At 54.9% G+C, this 16339-nt stretch overlaps 1 protein-coding gene across 1 annotated transcript in view; it reads right to left on the minus strand.

Moving 5' to 3' along the window:
* LTBP2 (latent transforming growth factor beta binding protein 2) overlaps positions 1-15795 on the minus strand; it is a 20454-nt gene extending 4659 nt beyond the window's left edge. Inside the window, exons 1-14 of the mRNA XM_015558037.1 lie at positions 15660-15795; positions 13030-13149; positions 6748-6867; positions 5341-5463; positions 4994-5119; positions 4436-4561; positions 3527-3649; positions 3305-3430; positions 2842-2964; positions 2030-2161; positions 1630-1755; positions 910-1059; positions 386-577; positions 211-294 (exon numbers count right to left, since the gene is read on the minus strand). Coding sequence (XP_015413523.1) covers positions 211-294; positions 386-577; positions 910-1059; positions 1630-1755; positions 2030-2161; positions 2842-2964; positions 3305-3430; positions 3527-3649; positions 4436-4561; positions 4994-5119; positions 5341-5463; positions 6748-6867; positions 13030-13149; positions 15660-15759 — 1771 coding nt within the window. The 5' untranslated portion in view covers positions 15760-15795. The remainder of the gene's footprint in view (positions 1-210; positions 295-385; positions 578-909; positions 1060-1629; positions 1756-2029; positions 2162-2841; positions 2965-3304; positions 3431-3526; positions 3650-4435; positions 4562-4993; positions 5120-5340; positions 5464-6747; positions 6868-13029; positions 13150-15659) is intronic.
* Between the last annotated feature and the right edge of the window lie 544 nt (positions 15796-16339).

A 16339-nucleotide genomic window follows, 5' to 3' on the forward strand; every position in this document is an offset into this window, starting at 1 on the left:
GAGCAGAAAAACCAAGGTGGGGTTGTATGAACACTCCAAGAGGAGCTCCGGTCAGAACTTCCAGCCCAAACTCCGCAGGTCACCAGCCCTAGCACAGGAGGGATGAAAGTGACCTGCATGCCATCAAGAGCTTCCCGGGACCTGCTGGAGGGCTCGCTGGGCCCGCTCAGGTGAGTGGAGGTTGGGGAGCAGCATGTGCAGGGAGGTTACCTGTGTACGTGGTCTGTCCAAACATCCAAGCTCCTTCCACAGGGATGTAGCCTTTACCACTGGGGCAGATCTCGCTGAATTTGACTGTGGAGAAGCATCCGAGCTCAGAGAGAGGAGGGCTCTGTCCCCTTCTCTCAGTGTCACCCTGCAGGACTTAGGACCATTGGGGCTGTACCTGAGTCCTCAGCTGGGCAGAGGTCACAGGTGTCTCCCCAGCTGGCACCCTGGGTGCAGCAGCACTCAGCCTGCGTGGTGTTCCGGCCCAGGAGGCGGGAGCAGGGCGGCTGGTCTTTGTGTCCGGAGTAGCATTCCATGCGGACGGGGCCTGAGAGGTGGGCCCCTGGCGGGGCCTCGGGGATGCTCTGACCTGTGTGTGATAGAGGCCCCTTGTTATTATCTGTTCATGGCCCCCTGGGACGTCCTAGCCTTTACAAATTTAACACTGAAATACCACTTTACAAAATGCACAAAATGCTCTTACCTATATTTCCTCACTTGATGCTCTCCACAGCTCCATGTGCTGAGCATCATTACCATCAGCACCACTTACAGACAGGCAATCGAGATAGAAAAGCGAGGACATACCACACCCCAGCTACACTACCCCTGCCCACACCGCCCCAGTCCTGGCCAGGCTCCCTCTCAGGAGCTGGAGAATGGCTGTGCGTAATGGCCGGGCAGGGTCTGGAGCGGGCTCACCTGCGGCCCCCCGTGGGCGTGGGCGGCAGCGCCCCTCCTGAGCATCGTACTCCTCCAGGTCGCTGGCGCAGAGGCACAGGAAGGAGCCCTCCACGTTCTCACAGAGCGCCGCCCCGCACACGGCCAGCATGAGCTCACACTCGTTCACGTCTGCCAGGCATGAGGACAGGCTCATGGGTGGAGAAGAGGCAGCCCACGCCCTCTGCCCCTGCCTCCAGCCTGGGGGGGCAGGTGCAGGGCAGATACTGAGCCCCTCAAGCAAAAGAGGCTGGGTCTTGGGGGAAGAGAAGGAATGGGTATGAGTTCGCAAGAAGGAGGAACAGATGAACGGAGGGCATGGGAAGAGGGAGAGAAGGGTGGCAGACAGGGTCACTAAATGGACAGAGAAGAAAGGTTCCTCCCTCTGCACATTCTCTGACCCACATGCCTCTTGAGACCCCGAGGTCTCTGGAGAAGGGTGGCACCTTCATGAATGTGCCTGCTCCCCCTGGCGGACTGTGGCCATGCTTCCCCTACCCGCCTGGCCCAGGGGTATAGCTGACATCTCCCTCCCTTGCCCACTCTATGAGGACCCATTATGGAGCCAGGTGGCCATGACCATGTCAGGAGGAGGGCCCAGGGCCTCTATGAAGGACAGCCAAGATCTGTGGAACTGGGACAAAGGGCCCATGAGCCTCCCCTTCCCTGGCCCAGAGCCCAGCTAGCCCCCAGGCTTCTCACCCACGCAGTCCCAGCCGGTGGACGAGGTCTCGAAGCCCTGGTCACAGAGGCAGCGGAAGGAGCCCTCCGTGTTGTCACAGAAGCCGTGGCTCCCGCACACCGTGTCGTTGGCACACTCGTCTATGTCTGCGGACAGTGGAGACTACAGTGGAGGGTGTGCTCTATGCACTCTCTTTATTTGTTGGGAATACGTACTTATTCGGTCTATTAGCACCAAGATCTGTGAAAAGTAACTTCTAAACACAGGACAAGAAAACTAACATTCCTCTTCAGTTTTTGTGCAAGCCCTGCTATACGGAAAATACACGAACTTTCAAACAGCTGCAGAAATAATGTCCTCAGGGGAAAATGAGAACTAGGTGCTTCAGCCCTCCCGCCTCGGACCCCCCTCCCTACTCACCTATGCAGTCTCCAGAGGGGGCCAGGTGGAAGCCAGGCTGGCAGCCCAGGACACAACGGTAGGAGCCAGGGTTATTCTCACACCGCCAGGCCCCGCACACCGGGTCTCCGTGGTCCTCGCATTCGTCAATATCTGTCCCCAGAGCCACGAGAGGAGACAGGAGTGGCCAGGTGACTGCTCTGGCCCCACCTTTCCAGCATCCCCAGGCCATGCCCCACCACCTCTGGGGTTCCTGATCTCTTCCAAATTACTGTGATCAGGTCACCCCCCCAAACATCAAGTTCAGGGTCATTTCCCCTGACCCAGCAGGGATGGACATCTAAGAGTTCTGCGCTATTTAGAAAAGCACCGAGCTCTTAGCATCCTTTCCCCCACCCGTCTGCCGATAGAGGAGCACTTTATACTTCTCTGTGTATAAAACCTTCACCAAAGTGTATTACAGCGAGTTATCTTCGTATCTGTCTCCTTTGCTCAATTTCAAGATTGCCCGTAACTGTCTATTTGTCCTAGCAGAAGACATTGAACCTAGCAGGTGTTTAATAAATGTCTATTGAATCAGTTTGGCTTTAAAAACTGGATTGTGTGCTCTGCTCGCACAAGGGTGATGGCTGTCTTCATTCTGTCATCTGCGCACAGTCCCCGAGTCAGCAGAGGCTCAATAAATGCATCATCCATCCGGTGATGCATGTGTGGAAAGTGCCTGTTTCCAGGAAGCTGCAGTTCCTGGTCCCAGGGAAGTGAGGACCGGGCAGGAGGGGGAGAGTACGCAGACATGGGGGCAGAGCCTGCCCATTCCCTCCTGAAACCCTTACCCACACACTCCCCGCTCTCCGGGGAAGGCTGGAAGCCAGTCTCACACAGACAGTCGAAGGAGCCCTCGGTGTTGACACAGTGCCCTCCCAGACACCGGTCTGTGACTGCACACTCGTCCACATCTATAACAGGGACATCTGTCAGCCGACCCAGCCACAGCTCCCTAGACCCTGGGCCCCACGTAGCCCATAGGAGGGCCAGGGAGTGGCTCAGGGTAGGAAAGGGCTCAGGGTTTGAGGAAGAGTCCAGAGCTGGGAGCCAGAGGCCAGGCTGGGGGGAGGAGCCCTGGAACTGGGGCTCTGTCAAGGGGAGAAGGGTGACATTCAAAGAGTCCAGAGGGTGCATTATGGTCACCCTCCCATCATCCCTTCCCTGGGTGGGACCAGGAGCATTTTATTTCCGTACTCTAGCCTGTAGCGCCCCCTGCTGCTGACAAGCGGACAAGGACAGTTGGCTTCTCACCCTGGCAGCGGGTGCCTCCCTCTGCGCTGACAAAGCCGGGGGCACAGAGGCAGAAGAAGGACCCATGGCTGTTGAGGCACTCGCCGTGGGGTGCGCAGTATTCCTCTCCCACGCACTCGTCCACATCTGCAGGGAAAAGATAGGCAGTGGTATCCCCTGGGACTTCCCACCTCCCCACACACTCACTGCTCCCATCCCCGTGGGGAGACCTGAGCCGCTCACCCTCACACACGGTGCCATTGGCCAGCTGGAAGCCCGGGGGGCAGAGGCACTGGTAGGAGCCAGCCGTGTTCTTGCACTCGCCTCCCCGGCAGTTGCTCTGGAGGTCTTCACACTCATCCACGTCTGCAGGGCCACACGGGAGGAGGGAAGCCCATGGCAGCGCCTCCCAAGGACAGACACCAATGGGGAGGGTTCCAGGGGGCCTGCCACCTGCCCGAGGAGCCTGGCCTCATGGAGGCATCACCCGCTGACAAAGCAGCCCAGCTTGGAGAGCCTTTGGGCAGCAGGATGACTGACGCTCCCTCCACTTCTGCCCCAGCCCGGCAGGCTCCGCTGCCTCGGGCTGGGCTTCTCCAGCTGCCCATACAGTGCCCGCCTTGGGGACACTTGGCCTCTCTCAGCAACCCTGGCCTAGGAGGGCCACCCCCCAAGGCCCTTAGGGCTCAGATTTTACTGAGAAGCAACAGGAACACAAATGAGAACTAAACCAAGGAAACAGATACACACAGAACCTGAGAAGATAACAGAAACTAGATTCTTCAAGTTGGCCTACAGACCCCCTGGTACAGGCCAGTGTTTTTCAAAATAGAGTTCCAGTGCCCGTCCTTAAGAGGAACCCTTGGGGAGCTCGTTAGAACACAGATCCCACCCCTCACCCCATATCAGAGGTTAATTTGGCAGGCCTGGGGCAAGGCCTGGGGAGCTGCCCCACCCCCACCCCAGCGATGCGGATGTGTGCTGAAGCATGTGACACAGGGCTCACCAGCTCCCGGCCCCAGACCTGCAGGTGTGGACATCTGAGGTGGATAGAGGGGCCCCTAGTCTGGGTACAGCCCCTGCTGTGTCCCGGCCACTCCTTTCTCTAAGGGTGATGGCTTGGTCTCCCTCCTCTGCCACAGGGCCTCTTACCTTCACAGGAGTGGCCCCGCGGGCTGGGCCGGAAGCCCTGGTCACAGTCCCTGCAGGAGAAGGAGCCGGCAGTGTTGGTGCAGACTCCTGAGGGGCAGACTCCCGGGAAGGCGCACTCGTCTAGGTCTGGGGCAGACAGCAGCTGTCACCTGGGGGCTGGGGAGGGCTCCCTCCACCTGGTCAGGCAGGAACCTCCCAGGCCTCTGGCCGCCCTCTGAGTGTGTAGGACTCTCTCTAGGCCGCTGGGGAAGGGCAGTCCTGGCTGTGGATTTCTACGGCAATCTCAGCACCCTTTCCCCAGAATGCTCCTGGGCAACTCTACCATTAGCTTCCCTCTGGTCTCGCACTCCCCTTTCCTCCTGTCCTCACCTCTAAACTTGAGGATTACGACCGTAAGAGCTCTCCTCGGGGCCAAGTCCATATACAGGGTCGTCTAGCCTAACCTGGAGACCCTCAGCATTAGCCCAAAGCTAGGGGACAAATGGAGTGTTCGTTGGGAGGTAGGAGGGACTATATTACATTCTCGGTCCCTCTCTGCCACCCCCTCCCCAGGGTTACCTTCACAGGCAGTGCCTTCTTCATTCACCCAGTACCCACTCTCGCAGGCTGAGCAGGCGAAGGAGCCCTCCGTGTTGAGGCAGAGGCCTGTGGGGCACGAGGCCCGGCTGGCACACTCGTTGACATCTGAAACAGGCCATGAGTGCCGGGTGGGACTCTGCAGGACAGATGTGCCCGGACAGCAGACTGACAGGTGGGTGGGGACAGGGGAAAGGCCGGGACTTGCGGCGATGTGTTGGGTAGCATGGTTGGGATGCGGGACCAGGGTGGACTGGGAGTGTGCGTACAGAGGGAAGGAGCTGCGGGCTGGTGAGCTGTGGAGGAAGCCTGCTTTGGCATCTTTGTACCTTGGCAGCTCTTCTCATCTGAGGTGACTTCGTAGCCCTGCTCACAAGAGCATCTGAAGGAGCCGTCCAGGTTGTAGCACCTTCCATGGGCACAGACCCCGGGGGTCAGGCACTCGTTCACATCTGAGGGGAGAAGTCCAGGGTAGCGAGCTGGCCTCCTCTCCTCCAAGCAGTCCCTAGTCAGGCTTAGAGGATCTCCATTATGAGGCCAAGGAACCACCATGCAGAGGACCCAGAGGCCACCCTGCGAAGGCCACGAGGTCATTCGTGCTCCTGGCCCCACTCACCCAGGCAGGGCAGGATGCCCTTCCCCACGGAGCTCACTCCATTTCTAACTAGTAACACTGAGAACCCTGCATGTGTCCCAGAAAAGAGGGCAGGTCCCCCACTCACCCAGGCAGGGCAGGATGCCCTTCCCCACGGAGCTCACTCCATTTCTAACTAGTAACACTGAGAACCCTGCATGTGTCCCAGAAAAGAGGGCAGGTCCCCCACTCACCCAGGCAGGGCAGGATGCCCTTCCCCACGGAGCTCACTCCATTTCTAACTAGTAACACTGAGAACCCTGCATGTGTCCCAGAAAAGAGGGCAGGTCCCTCAGCCCTGGTTTGGCCCCTCCCAGGACACCCGGAGTGAAGTGTCCAGGACCCGGACTCACCTTCCAGTGGTCCTGACCCTCTCTGGCTTCCTACCTGTCAACATTCTATGAGCTCATGTTCCCAGCCTCACAACCAGCTCCTCTAGGTGAGTGGGCCATGCAGAGAAAGGCCACGCTCTGCCTGGGTGGCTGAAGGGCAGTGTCAAGGGCCTGGGAAATGTCTGCCCTCTCCAGAGCCTCAAAGCATCTATTCACAGCCCAGTCCCTCCTGGCATTCTGCACCCCCGGCCCTCCTTCCTGCAGGGGCGGAGGGAAAAGAGCATTCCTCCTACAGCTGACACGCAGCCCCCTCTGCAGGGAGAAGAGCACCCACTGTCCAGTTGGGCGGTGCTGTCTAGATACTGCTGTTGGGATGCAGGGGAGCTGAAGACCCCTCCTCCCAGGAAAACACAGCAGGGCCTGGCTGCCAGCTCACACCACCAGAGCCAGCCTCTGCCTAAGATGCTTGGCACTTCGCTCTACCCAGGATCCAGCCTCAGAGGCTTCTGGGACCTTGGGCTGTCGCTCCTGAATGGTTATGACCAAGGAGCCAAAGTGGCCCCCGCCCTAGCTGATTCAGAGAGCGGAGCATCAGTAACTGCAGCCCACCCACCTCATGGCCAACGTCATCTGGGAACCCAGCTGGCTCACGACGGACAATAGCCTCCAAACTGTGTCCCTCTGCCCACCTCGTTCTCTCCCTGTGTGTGGGCTCAACCAGAGGTCCCAGGCCAAATAGTCCTCTTAGTACCTTGGCAAGCAGCCCTCACCTACACAGCTCCCGCTCAGGCCTCTGTAGCCCTCCTCGCAGGCCAGGCAACTGTAGGAGCCGGGGGAGTTGATGCATCTCCCATCAGGGCAGGTGCCAGGGTGACGGCATTCGTCAATATCTGCAAAATAGCAGCCCCTCCCTTGGTCATCCCTGGGAACCACAGCACATGGGGAGGTCTGGGAGGAAGCAAATCCTGACCCTGCCCTTGGTTGGGAGGAAAGAATGTCAGTTTCTATACAGATGGAAAGTAGGAAAAAGTGAGTGTTGTCCTGTGTTCCCAGATCCGCTTTCCACCCACTGTCCTGGACAAAGAGAGAGGTGGAAGAGCTTTAGGAAGGGAGATTCCCTGGGTGGGTGCAGAGGCTGTGGTTGCCACTAGCTGTGGGAGGGTGAGTCCATATCCAGGGCCTCAGGTGATCTGATCAAGTTAGGAAGGTTCTAGCACAGGGAGAGACCTCTGGGTTGGGGCTGCTTAGTGAGCTGGGCTGTTGGAAACAGCCTTTTAAAAAAAAATTTAAATTCTTTATTGTTGAAAGTTTTACATATGGCCCCCCCCCCCCCATTGACCTCTCCTTGGCCGCAACTACCCCCCCAGCACATGCCCTCACCCTGCTACAGTGTCTTGAATCCATTTGCTATGCTTATATGCATGCATATAAGTCCTTCAGTTGATCTCTTACCGCCCCCCTTCTGCCCTCCTCCATGCCCTCCCTGCTACTGTCTGTGTCCATTGGTTATGCTTATATGCATGCATACAAGTCCTTTGGGTGATCTCTTACCCCTCACTACCTCCCCTGTCTTCCCTCTGAGGTTTGACGATCTGTTCGATATTTCTATGTCTCTGGATCTATTTTTGTTCATCAGTTTATGTTGTTCATGATAGTACACAAATGAGTGAGATCATGTGATATTTATCTTTCTCCAGCTGGCTTATTTTGCTTAGCATAATGCTCTCCAGGTCCATCCATGTTGTTGTGAATGGTAGTTCTTTCTTTTTTATAGCAGCATAGTATTCCATTGTGTAGATATACCACAGGTTTTTAATCCACTCATCTGCTGATGGGCACTTGGGCTGGGAACAGCCTTCTTATTTCCCTTGATGAACTCCTGTGTTTTATTTGTTTGTTTGTTTGTTTGTTTTGGTTTTTATACGTGGTGACCATTACTGGGATTGTATGTGCTTGGCACAGCAAGCCCCAGAACAGATCACCAGCTAGGTGCTGAAGGCAAAATGGACTTCCTGTACCAGAAAATGAGGACTGAAGAGGACCGCTAGTCTTCAGTGTGACCAAGACCAGCCCTGAGGCTGATGCAGAGCTAAGGGTGGATACTGGCAAGATTTCTATGCTGGAGAGAAGACTTCTTCCAGCCAAGGACCATGTAGAGCTCCCAGCACCCATGCTGAGCCAGAAAGGATGAGCCTGAGCACCAACCAGACAAGCAGGGGACGAGGGGACCCAGGAGGGAGAGGGGCAGCAGGCTGTGGTTACCACTAGCCGTGGGAGGGAGTGACAACAAGGAGGAGGATGGATATCTTCTCCCAGGAACTGCACCCAGGGTTCTTCCCCATGTGACTTGGCATCTCGGGAGTCCATATCCAAGACCCCAGGGGATCTGGCTGAGCTAGGAAGGTCCTAGCACAGGGAGAGAACTGTGGGTTGGGGCTGCAGGAAAACACTATACTCCTCCAGCCCAGTGTCAAGGCTCCCGGTCCTGACACACAGGTTGACTGAGCTCCAGAGGAAACATGGAGGTTTACTCTCCCTAAGTGGGTAACTGTCGTTGTCTTGGAGGAAGTCTACCTGCTTATGCAGATTCAGAGGCCCTACTGCTCAGGAGGAAGACCTCCTCAGCCCCATTGAGGAAATGCAGAAGGAAGGGCCAAGGGTCAGACACGGGCTTTCTGCCAAGGGACTAAAGGCAGAAGATGTCATTATAGGACAGGACCTGGCTACTGCAGTGAAGGGTGAAAACGAGTGTCTCCTGAGGTTGTGTGGCCTGTAGGAGACCGGACACATTAAAGCCCTCTGTCTTCAGGGCCCTCTCAAGACCAAAATTTCATCCTGAGGGTCCCGAAGAAGAGGAAGACATTCCATTCACCGGGCAGGTGGTTAGTCAGGTGGGTATCTGCAGGAGATACTGAGAACTCCTACGTAATCTTGGGGACACTGAGGCAAGGCTCACCTCTGGAAAGAGGGCAGCCAAGCGCTCTAGTTGGGTGTGGTGACACCAAGCTAAACTATTCTAAGGGTTTCTGTACAGACAGATGGAGAGAATGAGGCAGAGAAGGAGGGAATGAAGGATCTAAGACCACCACTTTGGCCACCCAGGAGACAGCAGCCAGCACCATAGCCTGCTGGCCTTGGCCGAGGTACTGGAAGGAGGTACTGGCTGGGCTAAGCCATTGGGAATGATCCCTGCCTCAGGAAGGCGAGACTTCAGGGATGAAGAGAAGGAGAACAAGGGGAGGCAAGGATCCTCCTCTAAGACCACACTGAGAAAAAAATGAAGTCTTCAGATCTCACCTACAGGTTTCAGGCCGTGTAGGCTCGCCTACAGGTTTCAGGCAGTGTAGGAAGGAGATTAGATATGCCAGCGGCAAAAACCCCTGAGGTCTGTCCTGTCCCAAATTATTTGGGCACATCTGTGGAGGCGGTGCACGAAGTGTGTGATTTATGGACCAAGGCATTTAATTGTGTGCAACGCTGCAGAGCGCTCTTTCTGTTCTATAATGACATCTCTGGCCACATTCACGACACTGGCTATTCCTTCAGCTTGGTTCGAGAGCTAGGAAACCCAGCTGACCCATGATGGACATGTGGCATTGGTATAAAGTTTGCTGTCTTCTGGGAACATTTGAGATCTTGCTCCCAGCATATGTCATCAATTTGGCTCAAATTAACTCATAAACATTTTTTAAAAAGTTTGCTGTGCTCTAAGTTGCTAAGATTGGAGTTGTTGGTTAGTGCAACATAACCTAGTGTATCCTGGGAGGCCACGGTTGCCTTCCTGCCTCAGAGCCCCAGCCAGCGATGATCACACCTGAGAGGTCTGTCGGCAAGTGGGAGAGGGAGGGCAGAAGAGCAAAGCAGCCCTTAGTCTCCACCTGAGCCAGGGAAGGCCCCTTCTAAATGGGAGCCATTAGCTGACCAATCAGAAGGAGCCAGATATGCCCTAACTGGTTTGGTTCAGTGGATAGAGCATTGGCCTGCGGACTCAAGGGTCCCAGGTTCAATTCCGGTCAAGGGCATGTAACTTGGTTGCGAGCACATACCCAGTAGGGAGTGTGCAGGAGGCAGCTGATCGATGTTTCTCTCTCATCGATGTTTCTAGCTCTCTATCCCTCTCCCTTCCTCTCTGAAAAAATCAATAAAATATTTTTTTTAAAAAAGGAGCCAGATAAAGATTCTGCATGAAGTGGTGGCCACATCTAACCAGTCCCTGTTAAAGGCACTGCCTCTATTGTCACCAGGTTTACTGAGGCTGTTCCATTAACCTTTTGGTGTCTGGAGTGGAGCCTGATTTTCTGCCTAGTCTAGGGTTTGAATTTTTATTTTTAATATATTTTTTATTGATTTCAGAGAGGAAGGGAGAGGGAGAGAGAGAGATATATAAACATCAATGATAAGGGAGAATCATTGATCGGCTGCTTCCTGCATGCCCCCTACTGGGGATTGAGCCCACAAACCGAGCTCAATGTGCCCTGACCAGGAATCAAGCAGTGACCTCCTGGTTCATAGATCGACTGTCAACCACTGAGCCACATCAGCCAGGGCTGGGGTTTGAATTTTAATCTAAGATTACGGTATGTTTTGGTAAGTTTCACCCTGGTCATGAGGGTGGGAGCTATCATTCTTGCTTATTGTTATATCCCTAGCCCATGGCTGGGACACGGCTGGCACTCCCCAAATGTTTGTGGATCAAACAATGAGACCATGTGACTAAAACTTCACACCCTCTTGGTATGAGGCTGCTGAAGAGACCCCAGAAGACCCATGGAAACAGTCACTCCAGGGACCAGCTTGCCAACCTGCTGTCCACACTGGGAGAATTCCAGAGCTTCTCCACCAGCGCACCAGCCTTCGCACCAGGAAATGGAAGGGTGCTCGCCCCTGCTCCTTGAGAGAAAGCAGGGTGGGAGGTGCTTAATTAGGGACTAGAGCAGGGGTCGGGGTAGATACCTACTTTTTGACTCGAGGGCCACAATGGGTTCTTAAACTGGACCGGAGGGCCGGAACAAAAGCATGGATGGAGTGTTTGTGTGAACTAATATAAATTCAAAGTAAACATCATTACATAAAAGGGTATGGTCTTTTTTTTTTTTTTTTAGTTTTATTCATTTCAAATGGGCCGGATCCGGCCCATGGGGCGTAGTTTGCCCAGGGCTGGACTAGAGGCTCAGGTGACCTTGGATGTGGGTGGGGGAGAGCAAAGCCCTGGCTGTCTGCAGGGGAATGGAACCCCTTTCCGTGGGAACCCAGAGTCTTGGTACAGAAGACATACCATTGAGACTTTGGATGGGCTGCTGTCCAGACCACTCAGGCCTTCCAGCAGAGACTTTGAGTTTAGGTAGAGAGAGTGGTTTCTGAGTTGGAAAAAGAAGAAAGAAAGAGAGGAAATTGACTGGGCTCCCGGGGTGCAGGGCCGGGTCTGTGGTTACTGAGGGAAACCTGGAGACGTGTGCAGGCTGCATCAGTCTTTCTTTCAACAGCTTCAGCGTCTGCCCTGGGCTGGAGCTCAGCCTGGCCTCCCAGCTGAGGTGTGTGTCTGGAACCTTTCCTCCGGAAGGGGAGGGGACAACCCAGAGGTGTGATCTGGGACATGGGGGCATGGTGGGGGCGGGGGGGCGGCTAGATGTGAAAAGGAATGGGTCTCTCAGATAGTAACACTTCTCCGTGTTCACCAAGGGTCTGCATGTGCACCTTGTATGGCTTATTCCGTCCTCACTAGAGCCTCTGAGAGGCCATGATGGTTTCAATTTTCAGACATTGAGACAAGAGCCAAACCCAAGCCCGCCTCCACCAGACCCTGTGCCCCTATCATGGACTGGTTAGCATATATCTGATCTTTTTAATGTCCAGGTGTTCGCTTGGTTCATTTCCTTTAGTTTTGCTTTTCTTTTTAATAAAGTCTAAGGTCAAATTCATATGTGATGCTTAAGTGAGGCCATCTGACAGATACCTCGCATACTACCTGGCACATGGTAGGCACCCATCAAATGCAACTCCCTTCACTCTCCATTCTCCGGGAGGAGCCAGGCTGCCTGTCTCCATCGTGCTAATGAAAACAGGGGGCTCTGGCTTTGATCGTGCAGGCTTGAGTTTTAAAGGGGGAGCACCAAGAGGAAGGCATTGAGAGTGGAAGGTAACATACCCGGGGGGCAGGGGTGTAGCACTCAGTTTTCTGTCCTACAACCCCAGCCACCTTTGCTAGGGTCTTCTAGGACTCTGGACTTCGCTTCTGTAGTCGTGCATTGGGAAGCGGGGCTCGCCCTTCACAAGGCACACCACTTACCCCTCACCTACATGACCCTCTGAATCCAGGCAAGTCCTGGCCAGGAAACGCCTGGAGGCTGGGAGGAGGCTGGGCCTAACCTCAGATCTGGTGCAAGATTTCTCTCCAGAGAGAACCTTGAATTACCCTCATGTATTCCGTTCTCAGCCAGTCTTAGAAACACATAACCCAAGCCTCTTACAGGCATTTGATACCCAAGCCTGGCAGGGAGGTGGTAGTGGCAGAGCTGCCAAGAGGTGGCATAATAGTGGCAGGTTCAAGCCAGTTGGCAATGTCACAGCCATCTTTTGGCCTGAAAAATGGAGTAAGGATAGGGGCTCATTCATTCTTTCAACTAAAATTCGTTGGGGTGTCCAACACATAGACAATTATCATGGGTTGTTGAGGATGTGGTCCAGTTCCAAGGAGCTCACAGCCTACATGCTGTAGCAAGAAGGCCAAGGTTGAGGCCCCAGGTGCCTCCCAGATAGATTGATTCCTTCTCTCTGCACAAGGAGAGAGCACCATGACTCATGGTGAGGGGCACAGGAGTACACGGGGATGTTCCGGGGTCCCTGGTACATAAACTTGCTTCAGGGGGCAGGCAGGATGCCAAAATACTGCTGAGGGGATGCAAGAGCTCAAAAGTGCCCAGAGAGGCCTCTGTCCATAGGAGTGGGCTTGGCATCAAGGGGCCCTATCCCACCAGGGACAAGCAGAAAGGGAAGTTGGGGCAATCAGTGCAGGGGAGGGACAGGAGATGGTGGGGTGGCACCCACTTCCTTACCTTGGCAGTGTCCCTTCCTCACCATGATGTAGCCCTGATCACACTCGCAGTGGTAGGAGCCCTCCGTGTTGGTGCACCGCCCACCACGGCACGCCTCTGGCTGCTCACACTCGTCTATGTCTGCAAACACACGGAAAAGGCCTGAGTTGGAGCCAGCCCTGCAGGGGGTCCTGGGACATTCCCTTCAGCGGCCAAGGACAAGGACACCCAGGCTGAGGCCCAGGAGGGGAAGGCGTCCTTGCTGTGCCATGTCTCCCAGAGGGCTTCTATGCCAGGTCTGAGACTGACCTCGCTCAGGCCCCTGCAAACTCTCGAGTTCCGTTCTCCGAGGGAGGCTACTTCTGGGGCCCATGGGGACCCTATAGCTATCTTCTCACCACAATGCAAGGACTGGCCTTGAGGTCAGGTGGCCACAGGGCGTGATCTGAGGAAGCCAACAGTCCCCCTCCTGACCCTAATACATCCCCTGTCTTGATCAGGTCCTAGAATTCTTACAGCCTCCTTAAAGGTTAGGGATTTAGCAGCAAGTGAGAGACAGCATGTTGGGCAGCTGAGGAGCTATCAGTGAGGTTTATTCCATTGTCCCAAAGCAGACTGGTGCCCACGATGGCTCAGAAGCCCAATCCTGCTCATGCCGCTCCCTGGCTTAACCTCTATCAAGGTTCCCCACTGCTCAGCCTGGCCTCAGTTTTGCTATCTTCACCAAACCCCACTTATTTTAAGTATTTAATAGTCAAATCATTTATATTAATCAATTATATTTATATTATTCGAATTCTAGAAATTGCACAGTAATGAAATAATTCATAAAGTAAATAATGACTATAATGACATATTGTTTTCTGAGACTGGTAACATTGGGAAGTGTTCTCCTGGGTAAGGCCTCCTTACGTGTCAGCCAGGCCCCACTGGGAGACAGCTGACCTTGAGCTCCTTCCCGCCTCTCCCAGCTGTCAGGTCTGGCAGAGACATCCCGGACACCCAGGCTGGCACACAGCAGAACCCCTTATCTGGGCCAGTCCTGGTGACACCATTCCCTGCCGTAGCCAGCGCCCGAGCTGGGCCTACTGAGAGCAGTGCCTCTGGCCCACAACACCTGCCAAGGCCCTGCAGCCTAGAGACGCCCCCTGCCCCAGCCAGCTCCCCTCGCCAGCTCCAGTTGTTGGGAGCACTGCTGCCTGGGTCATGTCCCTGAAAGCCGGCTGAGCGAATCGCCACCCTCTGCCTTCAGAGCCTGTGGGACAGCGTCCAAGCACTTCAACCTGGCACTCATGACACTTCACCACTGGCCTCCACCCTTGCCACTTCCTCCCCATGCCCCGCACCCCGTCTCACTGGATTTGGCATTATTCCCAGAGTGTGCCAGGCCTGTCCACTACCTGCTCCCTGCAGAAATGGTTCCCTTTCCCTGGAATGCCCTCCACTCCCCCCAGTCCTTCACTTGGTGTGTAAGGGAGGGTGTTGTTGGAAGCAAAGCTCTGCCACAACTAGATGTGAGGTCCCTGGGTGTTTCCATCCACCTCTCTGAGCCTCAGTTTGGTAACTATAAAATGGGTATAAGGATTTCTCTTGCAAGGGGTTGGGATAATGAACTTCATAAAGCGCTTAGGACAGTGCCAGCATGCAGGGAATGCTCATTCGATGGTTCTGCCCCAGCTCAAACACGCCCAGAGGGAAACCTTCCCATTCTCCCACACAGAACCAGTTGTTTCCTCACGCCCTGGGGCCACCATTCACGCCTTACTCTTCCCACTGTCCCCAGAGCTTACACGGCTCCTGGCACATAGGTGCTCAGAGCTTGAGGGCTGAACGAATGATGCACACAAGGCTCCCAGCCTCCGATTAAAGAAGTGGTGTGTCTCCTCTATTCCCTTTCCCCCCACAATCTGCGAGCGGACCAGGTCCTGGAGGGTTAGAGCCCGAGGGGTCCCTGGCAATGGGAGGACACACAGCTTTCCGGAGGGCCCTTGGGGGACTGCTGGGCTGCCCGGGCCAGAACCACAATGTGGGCCCCCAGAAGGCAGTGCCATTGTCCAGGAGACGAACCCAATTGGGTTAAGAATCTCAAGTCCCGGCTTGGAAAGCACTGCCTCATGTTCTCTGTGGTCTCTTCTGTGAAGACGCATGTATCCCAGTGTGATTGCTGCATGTTAAAGGGCTGCGTTGGAGGCAGCGTTACCCCTGCAGGGCTTCCTTGGGGAGCTCAAAGCCTTGCAGGCACCAGTTGCAGAGGACCCAGGCGCCTCTCCCAAAGGCACGGTCTCTCCCCCGTCTGCCGGGGTCTCACTCGGCATCCTCATGGGTCGCCCTCCTTACCACAAGGCAAGCAGCTCCTTGTCGCTCAGAATGTGGGGGCCTGGCTGTCAGTCCTCCTCTCCCTGGACCCCCACACTCTGGACTTTAGCCATAGCTCCCTGAGCCTTGGGGCATGCTGCCGCTTTTCAGATTCTTACCTCCCAAGTTCGGTGTCAGGGGAGTCGGCTTTCTCCCAGGTCCCGCTCAGAGCCCTGCTCTTGGTTCCCTGGGCCCCGCACTCCCACACCACAGAGCTGAGTGCTGACGATGCCTGGGTCCTTTTCCACTTCAGCTCTCTGAGGGGTCCTGTGCCCATCCCAAGGGCAAGGGCTTACCTTGGCATTCCCGCGTGGTCCCTGAGGTGGCCGGTCTGTAGCCAGGGTAGCAGAGGCAGGAGTAGGAGCCCACATGGTTGACACAGCGCCCTTTCCCCATGCAGGGGTCCCTCAGACACTCATTGTCATCTGAGCAGAGGGAAGAAGGGAGGGAGATCAGGGGGGCCTTTTTTTTTTATTGTCTAAAGTTTTACATATGTCTCCTTTTTCCCCGATTGACCCCCCCACAACCATTCTCCCTGCCCTCCTCGCAAGCCCCCACTGCCCCAGTGCCTGTGTCCATTGGTTACAAGTCCTTTGGTTGCTCTCTAACCACCACCCACCCCCTGCCACCTTCCCTGCCATTTGTCTCTGGATCTATTTTTGTTCATCAAATTATGTTGATCATTATATCCCACATATGAGTGAGATCATGTGATATTTATCTTTCTCCGACTGGCTTATTTCGCTTAACATAATGTGCTCTAGTTCCATCCATGCTATTGCAAATGGCAAAATTTCCTTTTTTTTTACAGCAGTATAGTATTCCATTGTGTAGATGTACCAGAGTTTTCTAATCCACTCATCTGCTGATGGGCACTTAGGCTGTTTCCAAATCTTAGCTATGGTGAATTGTGCTGCTATGAACATAGGGGTGCATATGTCCTTTCTGATTGGTGTTTCTACTTTCTTGGGGTATA

Source organism: Myotis davidii, unplaced genomic scaffold (assembly GCF_000327345.1).
Source record: "Myotis davidii unplaced genomic scaffold, ASM32734v1 scaffold309, whole genome shotgun sequence".
NCBI lineage: Eukaryota > Metazoa > Chordata > Mammalia > Chiroptera > Vespertilionidae > Myotis > Myotis davidii.